Source organism: Rissa tridactyla, chromosome 5 (assembly GCF_028500815.1).
Source record: "Rissa tridactyla isolate bRisTri1 chromosome 5, bRisTri1.patW.cur.20221130, whole genome shotgun sequence".
NCBI lineage: Eukaryota > Metazoa > Chordata > Aves > Charadriiformes > Laridae > Rissa > Rissa tridactyla.
In genome coordinates, this window is record NC_071470.1 from 64,937,941 (window position 1) to 64,950,180 (window position 12,240).

Sequence of the window (12,240 nt, forward strand, 5' to 3'; positions counted from 1 at the left end):
TAAAAGTGAGAACAGTAGGTCTTTCTGGGACACCAGCAAATTAGATTTTCGTTCTAAAGGTCAATTTGTTTATATTACCTACATATAAATTTGGAGACTTCTTTAACAAAATGATTTACCAAGGAGATTTTTCAGTCCCATACCCTATTTCTGTGACTCTTCGTAGCATAAAATGATTAGGATTTAGATCAATACCAAATTCTCATTGCTGTCTCTCAAAGGGCCTCCAACTGAACAAGCTTTAGTTCGCTGTGCCAACTAGTCCCAGCTTTCTTTTGGAAAATACAGGTAATACACAAGCCAAATTGTTGCAAAGATCCCACAGAAGATGGGATGCATTATACAGTATGATTGTTTATATTCCATAGAATAAGAGATTAAAACCAGGTGTTGAATAATTTTATTTAAATATTATTACAGTGATTATCTGAAGAAAATGTGTATCTTTGGAATGTAATATAACTTACTCAAAGATTAATTCAGTGAAAATGATTCTTTGCCTCAATGAAAAATAGCCACTGAACTAATGCATCTCATACTTCGTTACTTCAGACATAAAGAATTTAACCAGAGGGCCAATAATTATTGTGAGAAACCAAATATACAGACGACAAGTCAACAGTTACTGACAATTTTGTTTGTCATTCTCCTAAATCTTAGAAATCAGTCGACCCTTGAGCACCGACCGCTGGCAGCAGTGTGCACCTGAATACATGGAGATAAACCTGACCCACCATTTGCAGAAGGCACAGCCAAACTCTTCCTTCACACTCAACAACTCTCCGCAGTGAAATCATGATGGGCATATAATCTAAAGCAGACGTGAGACAAGGGACAAACGGGATTATCGCAATGATTGGAAAACGTCTCTCTCCTACTTTTTTTAATAACAAGTTCAAGACAAATGAGTAGCCACCATCAGCAAGTGAGCTTTTGCTTAAACTGAAAATACTACAAAGAAGCACTGATCAAAGAGATAATTAACAAATATCATTTGAAGTAGCAAAGAACTTACAGCAACTGAAATATTGCATGTTTTGGCCCTCCTGGTATATATGGTTTATAATAGTCATTTTAAACAAAAGAACACGCAGTGAATTTTCTCCTGCAAATGCTCACGGTTGACTCAGATTAATATGAAAAAGGCCAGCTGAGTAATAAGGGAGTTCACAGGAATTAACATCAGGGTCTGACTTCTGCTAGCCCTCACTGCCTACTGGACACATACATCATGTTTCATTAAATACCACACAAGTGTTAAGTTTAAAAACCTTTTCCCGAGATGTCCCAGGAAATGAGGTAGTAAAATTAAAAGAGTTAGATGTCTGCTGAAAAGCAAATATATTTATTATGCACTTTCATATACACAGGGATTTTCGCTTAATATAATACAAGGAATAAAATAAAAATTTTACAATGTGAAATTCATTCAATGTACATTAAAGGCTATTTACAACCCACTCCAGGAAAAACAGTCCATCTGCAAACCAAGCTAACTGAGGAGTTCAGATGGGGAATATTAAGCATAACAGACATTTGCATAGCAGAGTAACTGATGAGGGAAAATACCTTTTTATTTTTAAATAAATGGTAATGTTTTCAATACTGATCACAGAGAAGACAAAAATGCATCAATTGTGCCTCTGTATCTCTTAATGCATTTCTCTTTTGAAGAGTTTTTCCACATGCATACAGTATTGATATCAGTGTCCACAAAACAGTCTTTCCCCTAGCGCTCCCGTCAAGAATTTTAGACGTCTTGTGGAGATGACCTTGGAAGGACCAGTGAAATGGGATGAAGAGACACAGGATTCATGTTTTATTTGGGTTTTTTAGGTCGTGAGAACTGTTACATAGCCAGAAAAAACTGTGCTGAGTCACAGCAATGCAACTCCATTCACCTCCACTTGATTGTGCAGATGTGAAAGAGCAGAGCAGAACAGAGCAAACAACAGGGGGAACAGCAACCTTTCTTTGTACGCAAAACCCTCACAAATGATGATATTAAAAATCACACGCAATAGCAACGTGGAATTACACAGACCTTCTAAGAAAGGAGATGTTTTAAAGCAATTCATGCTCTGTTCCCAAGTGATATTCAAAATCTGTAAGAATTGTCATTCTGAAAGCATTTTCAACAGGTCTACTTTCTGGTGATTTGGGTATGAGCTTTCCCCACCAACTGTTTCAAATGTAAATATTATTCACACAAAAACCATCAGGCTATCTAGAAGTTGTGGCCCCTTGTGAAACTGGCCATATTTTTATGTCCTCTGTCCACAAGGTGCAATTAATAACAACACAATAAAATTAAATAAATATAATCCCAATGACAGTCAAGGTCAGTAGAAAAATGACGGCATTCAGGGACCCCTTTCTACAGAACAAAACACATCTAATAACTAAGAAAAGTTGTATTCTTGCACAGTATTGCAAATGTACTGTACTTGAGGTTTGGAACAAGTTTGCTGAGAACATTTTGGTACTTTCTCTTTGCTGAGCCACTAACCCTCTTTAAGGCCATTCTGCCAGACTCCTGTTATGTTTATTTTATAATTGTCCCACAGGGACAAGAAATTCAACACATGAAACATTCAGAATAATCACTATTGCCGTGTGTCAACTTTTAACATCTAATTTTACTATATGCTGAATGCCTGACTATAAAAGATTCTTTTTACATTTAGTAACAAGCAAATAAGAACGGAGGTGCAAGATATTTAAAAAAAAAAAAAAGTTCTGATGATTGTTAATCATAATAACAAGACACAGAGCCCTTTAGTGCCTCAGAATATGCACTACGTATACATCCAGGGGCCATTTATCAAAGTTTAAGGATAGCCGCACATCTAATTAATCCTCTATGAAAAATAACCTCAGCTTTCTATCACATTATTTGTGGAATCATCAGAATTAGAGTATGAAAAAGATGAATCCTAAGCCTTTAGAAGAAATACTCACATACAAAAATAGGCTTATTTTCTAAAGAGCAAGGCTGTGTAATGGTGAATAGTAGAATATAGCTTGCATTTTTAGGAGAAAACAACCCACTTGTTTCATTTTATCACCCACAGAGCTGTGCAAGATGTGCACATTCAAAGGAAAAATTCACACTGTTCACTTTCACAACAATGGCCTTGATTTTGCTCTCTTTCATATAAATAAAATTCTCCTGCCGTAAGAGTGGGGAACCAGCTTTCCATTATCCATAGATGGACTATCCAGGCTGCTGATTAACCATGCTCCAGGTACAGAGGTACTCACGCTGGCCCTACCTAATCCACCCGAAGCAGTAACCACATTCATACAAGTTTGTGCTTTAAAGAGTTATTGTCTCAGGACTAACTCAGTAATCTCTGTACTCCCCAGACAACGGTATTAGTAACCGTTTGCTTTTCCACTGTACTCTCACTGTCTATTCTCTCAGCCTCATCAACAAAGCACCTGTATTTTCCATGGTTTGTTTTACTGACATTCTCAATACAGTCCTTTACCTTGGAAAAAACAAAGAGCTGTTTCTAACATATAAAGATATACATGAAAGCAGGATCAGACCTTTTACTTTAGCACCTAAAACATACCCATATTCAGTTACCTCATTACCATAAAAATAATGGAGGCTATTTAAGATCAGATGTCCAAGACCAAATTTGCCTATTGCTTTCAGTGGTCACAGTCTGGCATCCAGATTTGGTGCTGTAGTACCAGATAGTGGATTTTGCCTTTTAAAAAGCCCAAAGAGACTGCAGATGGTTGCAGTCCGACTCCTTTACTACCACTGAATGGCTATTACGCAGACAGAACACACAAGTACAGTATTTATAAAATACCGTTACAAGACTTGTATTTCTGGAGAGAACTTTTGAAGTACACAGGGAACTGACCATACATTACAACAATGCAAATGTGACATACTGTTTGCTTATTTTCTTTAGCCACAGGAAAACAAATACAAAAAGCACTGCCTTTCCATACACAGTTCGCTGTGGCACATGCACCTCTACCAAGCATTCTGGAATAGGAAACCAGAATTCCTTGTTCTTACCATTTTCAGCTGTTGTCAGGGAAATACAGCATATATCTTTCTGCAATTAAAAAAAGTGCTCATTCTGTGTATTAAATACAAAGTACACAAAATAAAATTTTGAAGCACAGAGGGTTATACTGAGAAGGCAGCCTGAAAATGTAGGCATGTTACAGTAATTAAGGTAACTGTACTGCAGTAATCACATTCTTGAATTTCTAGGTGGACTAAACAAGCATCGTATGCTTTCATCCCAGCCAGCTGATAAATCATTCGGAGCAGAAGCGCTTCTGTTCATAGCATCATGGAATTGGCCTAAAAGTAGAAAATAGAAACATTAAGTTTTGCAACACTCTGTAATACACACAGTTTGTCAGAGCGAGAGCTATATCATTTCTAATTAAAGTTAAAAGCACACAACAACATACCAATGATGAAATGTATTTCCTGTCTAACTCAGATCCTGTGATTGATTCCCTGTGCTCTCTACCATCCAAAGCAGCTACAAGGTCGCCACAGCAGGAGAGCTTCCTGAATGGAGCCTGGAAGCAGCAGTCAGGGAAGAAAAGCAATTCCTCAGGTGCTCCAGTAGAGTATTTCTGATGTGATTCTCCACAGGTGACTAATTTATTCACTGGTCAGGGAAATTACTGTTTTTGTGCTCGAGACTTGGCAAAAGAGGAGGTAAATTATAGCCTGCGCCAAGCAATTCATAATCCACATAAAATTGTTTTAAACGTCCATATTTAAAATGAAGCTATGAAAAATGGTTAGAGAAAAAGCAAAAGGAACTATTTAGTTATCCATCACCTCATACGCTTAGCCACTTGCATAAATAAGTACTTCAAAGAGAAACCTCCTGAATTTTCAGTAAAGCACTATTTGTTCCAGATAAAGAAAAGCCCAATTTGAGCTTCAAAATTATATGTGGAATGTTCCGATTTTTTTATATACCTTGTTTACATTTTAAAATCAAGAAAGATGGAAAATTCATCAACGCTAGTCTTTTGATGACAGGTCAGGTCAAATCAATACATCCTACGTCAGAGCCATACAATTTATTTACCGTAAAGTGTAACATGAAAGCAAGCACTGAACATCAGAGGCACTACAAGAGAGTTAGGAAATACAGTTCTTAATTATACACTTTAATATGTTTTACGGAGGCAGGAAAAAAAAGACAAACCGATTTAAATCCTGTTTGGACTTGATGTAGAAGTGTGGGAATCTAAAGTCCTTTTGACTTTTATGAAAATTTAGGGCCCATTCTCTCTTACCTGCTTATTCCTCTCCATGCCTGATCCCTGTTGTCCTGCCTCTTCACTTTTGTCTGCCCCACAGCTCATCTTACCCTTTGCTAATATAATTTTACAATAATTTTAACAAACGTGCAGGCGCTAGTATATAGCTTTTTGAAACACTGTATCGTTTCAATATTTTAATTTAACCAGAATGCCAACCCCAAGAAACCATCTTGGAGACCTGCACAGTATTTTAACGCTCTGCAATTCACAAGAGACCTGGCTACATCCAGACAGATGCACTCCATTAAAGTGAAATCCATTTCCAGGACATTTCAGGAAAAACCCTGTCTGTGTTTTTGACAGCTGAAAGCAACCCATTTGTGGATTCTGCACCACCTGCAATTGTCCTAGAAACCTGCAGGCTTTGATGACTTGCAGCAGAACCGAGTCAGCTAGCAAGAACATTGTTGTTCTAAGGAGCAGCAGCCTGGTCTGTCAAAAATGCAGCATTTACACAAACAAAAAAATATGTTTTAAAAAATAAGCAAATAAGCAGTAAGAGATGTGCATACATTTCAGAAAGATGCTGCTTATTTGAAATTCAAATTAAAAAATATATTAATTATTAACACATTCTCAATACCCTAAAAAAGATAAACCTCATCAGAAATAGGGAGAAAACCAGTCCTATTTTAGCTGACTCACTGTCAATTCAGGTCTGAAAAAGCTAGATAAAATTCCTTTTTCAGCTTAAAATTCAGTATGAGAGGGAAAGCGAGAAATCTAAATGAACTCCACTGATTAAGAACTACAGGATGGTCAGAAAATTGGTACCATAACATGGCTTCTAATCTTGCTCTGAGGAATGCCATCTCTCTTACAGGAGGGTTACCTTCACAGTAACAGAAATATAAAATCAAAGCTTTAGTATAGTATTTGTAGATAATATTCTACTGAGGTTTTACATTTAAAATCCAAATTCACAAAAGTGGTTGCCTGTAATTTACAAGAATCTTCAGAAGCTTCCTGAAAAGCACTTTTCTAAATAATGAAATAATTACTGCATCTAAAAATATCACGTATTAAAATTCCCAGCTATCCTTATGTTTGAAAAGAAAATTCCAAATCAATGCTACATGAAACTTGCTGTATTATTCAGTCACATATCAAAGACAGTGGGGTAATATTTGAGCAACCAGAAATCAACAGAAAATATGTAGATGAACCAATTCCTCTATGGCTGATGCTGTTAAACAACAGCAAAACAAGTACTTGCCAGGTTAAGATTTTAACATTAATGGTTTTCATTAAGAAAGCGATTATGATGATAAATGACAACGAACCCTAATTTTAGCATATTTAAAATGCACATGATGAAATACACACATTTGCTTCCTTTGTGACTGGATAAGTTACCTTTTATAATGGTGTTTCCTTCTTGTAGTTGAAACTTGGGTCGCTACCTTCAATCTGAAGTTTTAAGGCTTGCTTAAGGCTGAGTTCTGTCTCTGCAGGAGGATAGCCTTCCAGTACTTCCTGATGCCCTCTATCCTGCACTGTTCGTGGCACAGAAACCCTACCAAGAAAAACCTGATTGCTCTGAAGATGGTAATTTGGATTCGTCATAATTCCATTTCTCTTCTTCTGCTCTCCACTCTGTTGGTGAATCAGGAACTGTTGCTGAGATCGACCAACTTCTTGCTGGGCTGGCGGGACCAAAATTTTGCACTGTGGCTCTGGCGGCATTGATTTAAGTGGCACACTTGTGCCAGATTTGGCAATAGGTACTCGTTTATCAAACTGAGTCATTTCATACTCTAACACTTTGGGTTGGGAGGAACTACTTTGTTTTATTTTTTTTCCAGCCGATCCAGATTTGCTGGAGTTGTCCGTTTTCCCCCCCTTGTTAGCTTTAGTTGATTTCAAACTAGGTTTTACTTGGCTCCATTCAAATTCACTACTTGGTGAATTATGATTTTGACTTAGGGAATGAGTTGTGGAAGAAGGAGAAACAATAGACTGCCTACTTCTGCTGCGTGGCAGGGAATGCTGCTGAATTTGCTCTGTGAATGACAGGCTGTGGAAACTATCAATGGGCACTGTCTGAGCAGTCGCAGTCGATGATGTGGTGCGGAGAGAAGAATTTTTGGAACTTTTCAGGGAATTATTTGATAAAGATGACTTCTGACGGTCAACCGTAGAATCAGGCGACTCTGAAGGGGAACTGAAGGCATGAGCAGGCCCATTAGATAAGCCACGCATACTAGGCTGCATATCTCCACCAGTACTCCCTGAACTATTTGACTTCATTGTTAAAGACTGCATTTTAGAGGAGACCGACTGTAAGGGTTTTTGCTCCATTGTGTGGACTGGAGACGGAGTGCAACCATTCAGAGTAGATGCACCATATTTTTCCAGTAATTTAATAATCTGAGAGTGTCCATTTTTAGCTGCAACACGCATAGCAGTGCGCCCAAACTGGTCGGCATGATTTGGATCAGCACCATGCTCCAATAATATCTGGACAACGTCAATGTGCCCTTCTTGGGCTGCAATGCAGAGTCCAGTAGCACCTTGATTACATGTATGGTCAACGAGAGCTCCATGCTCAATGAGAAGCTGCACTACCTTCACATGACCTTGCCATGCAGCAGACTGCAAAGCAGATCTCTTCTCATTATCTGCAGCATTCACATCAGCATGGTACGTTATCAGCACCTGTACCATCTCCAAATGGCCCTGCCAGCAGGAAACATGGAGTGCTGTTCTTCCTTCAGCATCACTTGCTTCTACGTTTGCACCATTTTCTAAAAAATACTCCGCCATCGTAAGCTGGTTTTCTAATGCTAAGATATAAAGTGTTGGCCGGCCATCAGCATCTTTGTAGTTTACATCTGCTCCATGGCTGAGCAGTAGTTCAACTATATCTCTGTGACCTTCTAAAGCAGCAACCCGGAGAGCATTTCTCCCATCATAGCCTCTCTGATCAATGTTTGATTTATTTTCCAGTAATATCTGCACACAATCATAGTGACCTTCTTGTGCAGCTAATATAAAAGGTATACGTCCATCATTATCAATTTCATTTGTTCTAGCACCTTGTTCTATAAGAGCTTCACATATCAACCTGTGGCCTTCAAAAGCTGCCATGTGCAAAGGTGTCCAGCCTGCATCATCTCTATGATTTTCATCTAGCCCCCTGTCCAGCAGAGTCCGTACCACTTCAACATTGCCTTGTGCAGAGGCTATGCTCAGAACTGTTCTCCCTTCGCTATCAATGCTATCAACAGCTGCACCCCAAAACAAGAGAGTATTTACAACTGAAGCGTGGCCCATTGAGGCTGCTGCCAGAAGTGGTGTACGACCATTGTTGTCTGTGTGATCAACATCAGCTCCTCCTTCTAGAAGTAGATCAACAACATCTACATGTCCTTCATAAGCAGCTACCAGCAGCGGAGTCATGCCGTCTTTATCGCAATGGTCAACTTCAGCACCACGGTCAATTAGAAGACTAACCACGGAGGCATGTCCCTTACTGGCTGGTACACAAAGCGCTGCGACAGACAGCGCAGTCCTTCCATCCACATCCTCATGGTTTACCTCCGCACCATGATCCAGCAGGTGCTCCACGATCTCTTTATGCCCCATGTAGGCAGCTGCAATTAAAGCTGTTCTGCCCTCATTATCAGCTTTATTAACTTCAGCACCATGTTGAAGCAGATTCAGCACAATATCTTCATGTCCTCCCCAAGCTGCTGCTCTCAGTGCCGTTCGACTATCAGCATCTGCACAGTCCACTTTGACTCCAGCATAAAGGAGCGCAGAAACCACCTCCGTGTGCCCACCCCATGCTGCAGATCGCAATGCTGTCCAGCCATCATGATCGGTGTGATTAACGTTAGCCCCACATCCGATCAAGCAGTTGACAACCTTGGTATGTCCCTGTCGAGCAGCTAAAGTAAGTGCTGTTTGCCCATGAGTATCTTCTATCTCCAAATCTGCTCCCCTTGAAACCAGTAAGTTAACGACATCGAGATTGCCACTGTACGCTGCATTGGCCAAAAGCGTTCTCCCATTGGAATCACACTGGTTTACCGATGCTCCATTGTCTAACAAGGTGCGAATGGAATCTTCTCTCTCCAGAGCCTGACGAACAATGCAAGATGTGCGGTCATCTTCACTGTTGACATGAGCACCAGCTTTTACCAGCAGCTGTAATACTTCTTGTTCTTTAGGAATTAAGGTTGACAGGGAATCTTTCACAGGTGTGCCATTCCATATCATCCATAAAGCCAGCTCGGAAGTCTCTAACTGTAAGTTTGAATTAATTAGATGCAATGCAAACTCTTGAGCTTCTAATGGTGTTAAATCCTTTGCTCGGCAAGTGTAACTCATTGCCAGCATTCTGTGTCCCTCTGCTGCATTACACAAGTATTTCTGTGTACAGTGCTTTACATCTAACAACCATTCTGCAAAACTGTAATGAAACAAGATTTTTGTATTTCCAAGTCCATCAATAAGGACTTTTGACAGGACATCCAATTTGCGTTGAAAGTCCTCCATCGTCAACATCATATTTTTGGTCCACACTGCATGATACAATTCCGTTGTGGTTAATGGCCTACAGGCTGCAAGAATGACATTAAGAATAGGCTGGACTTTTGCAAATTGTTTTCTCACAAAAAGTCTCTGACAGAGCCAAAGGTATAGGCCATTTAATGTTCCTGGAATATCACGGATCTCTCGTAACATAATAAAATTCTCCACAACTCCATCTAGGACACGTTCCAGGTACAAAAAGCAACCACTGCTTTTGATGTGAAGCTGATTCAGCATTTCTGCAGTTTCTTTTGTGAGATGTTGTCTCAGTGCTTCTTCCTGATCTAAACGATGCAGAATATATTGTTGCACATCTTTCACAATATAAGCCTTTCGTAGATCATCCAGACTTATTTTTCGAAAACCTATTAAAAGGGAAGAAAGTTATTATTATTTCTGATCTGGTTTCACTGTACTGAATGTTAAAAAAGAGACACATATTTTTGGGCAGGGAACACCCACAATAATATATTTTGTGTGTACACATGGTGAATGTAAATTAATAATAAAAGCAGAGAACTTTGGTAATAGACACATTTTTATCATAATCTGCTATAAGAAGAAATACATGCTACTAACGAAGAAAATTTTAAAAATCACTCTGAATCAGGCATTGTATGTCTACCTTGGACAACAGTGAACACCTAAGCAAAACCACCAGAACTGCAATCAAATAAGATTATTAAGTATTATTATATTATTAAAGGAATAATCCCTTCTCCAATGTGGTCGACAATGGAATTCCAAATAATTTTCAGCTATTTAGATTAAGACAACTATTATATTAATGTAATTATAGAAGAGGTTATTCACACCTGGTGCATATGCATGACAAAATGTGCATAAATCACTTTAATTTGAGCACCTTAGTTTCTTTGAAAAGCTTTTATCATATAGAAGAGAGAGACACTCAAAAATAGTTTAAATATCTTCACACCTCTGTGCACTGAAAAATTACCAACTTTTTCAAGTAAGGACTGAGTTTTAGATAAACGCCCCGGTTCTTTGGTAGTTGACTCGCTGTATAAGGAAACAGGTTTTCTCACAGTTGTATGATCTCATTGTTTTTCCAACCTGTTTACTCTTTAGAGGAAAAAGGGAAATTATTTCATACATGCATACTGTGTACATCTCCTCCCTACGCATGTACATTCCCCACTGCCCAAAGCAACGAAGGTTATTCTTAGCAGCACGAGCAAAGAAGTCCCTAGGGCAAGCTCAGTGGCCAAAGGCTCTCAAGAATGAGGCAGAATGAAGATGTAGCTGTACAGACTACAGGGCTACCTCTGTCATTTAAAACGTTTGCTTTGGTAGTGCCAAGTTAAGCATTTGAGGAAGATCTACCGGTCTTTGATTAATGACACATTACATTGTTTGAACACTACTTTTCCGGAAGCTATGGGAAAACCGCAGAGGTCACAGACACAGCAACTTAAAACTACTGTGTTTTGGGCCAGAATTGTACCTCACTTCTCCAGGGACAGGTTGTAATTTCTTCCTCCAGTACAGCAGATTGCACACATTTCTTTACAGTCCGATCAGCTAGTCATAAAAACCCCCAACTTTGGTATTCAAAACAAAGCAGTTACTAACCTCCAAATTATATTTTAAGGAAAAGCAACTACAGAGCAACGCATTCAATGCAATTTTGGCCCCATCTCCATGGCACAAATAATTTTAAGTGAGACTCTGAAGAATGTTACTTTCAGATCTGTATTTTTATTGTATTTAAACATTCTGTGGATCAAACTGCTCAGTCTGTGACATTGTTCTGACTGAAAAAAATTCAGGCTGATAACAGAGATGGTTTTTTTGTTCCCAAGTGTCTTCAGCAGAGGTTCTGAATGTCACATTAAGCTCACTCTGTTAATTGTTTAGTCTACACAAGTATTGTACAAACACAACAGATTAGAACTAAGAGGCAAACTAAGGCAATGTTAACTAAAATACTTCTGCTTCCCTTACTAATTATGGTAGCATTACAAATGTAACAGCACTAAACCAACACAATACCTAAACCATAACCATGCTTCTCCCAGAAGTAAGATCCCTGGATAGGATGCTTTTGCACCGTCACTTCTCAGGCTAAGACTACACTAATAAGATTGTCTAATTCAAGATTTTTGAATGGGAAGGCCAGGAGGCAGAAAACAATTATTTTGGGGGGATCCTTCTCCACTCCACAGAGGCTTTTTTTTTTTTCTTTCTCGAAAGCAACACAGAACCATCTTTATCCACCATAATCTGGCACAACTTCAAGTAATGTACTAACATGACCTGCAGAATGGCATAATTCATTGATTTACTATGTATTTGATTAAAATATTGTATGTAACTTTGCAAAGCTCATAATTCATGTACATAAGCCGAGTA

The 12,240-nt window shown here is 38.8% G+C and overlaps 1 protein-coding gene across 1 annotated transcript in view; it reads right to left on the reverse strand.

Moving 5' to 3' along the window:
* Positions 1-1,329: 1,329 nt before the first annotated feature.
* The window catches only part of ANKRD50 (ankyrin repeat domain containing 50), a 43,434-nt gene continuing 32,523 nt past the window's right edge, over positions 1,330-12,240 (reverse strand). The window contains exons 4-5 of the mRNA XM_054203258.1: positions 6,685-10,232; positions 1,330-4,339 (exon numbers count right to left, since the gene is read on the reverse strand). Coding sequence (XP_054059233.1) covers positions 6,688-10,232 — 3,545 coding nt within the window. The 3' untranslated portion in view covers positions 1,330-4,339; positions 6,685-6,687. The remainder of the gene's footprint in view (positions 4,340-6,684; positions 10,233-12,240) is intronic.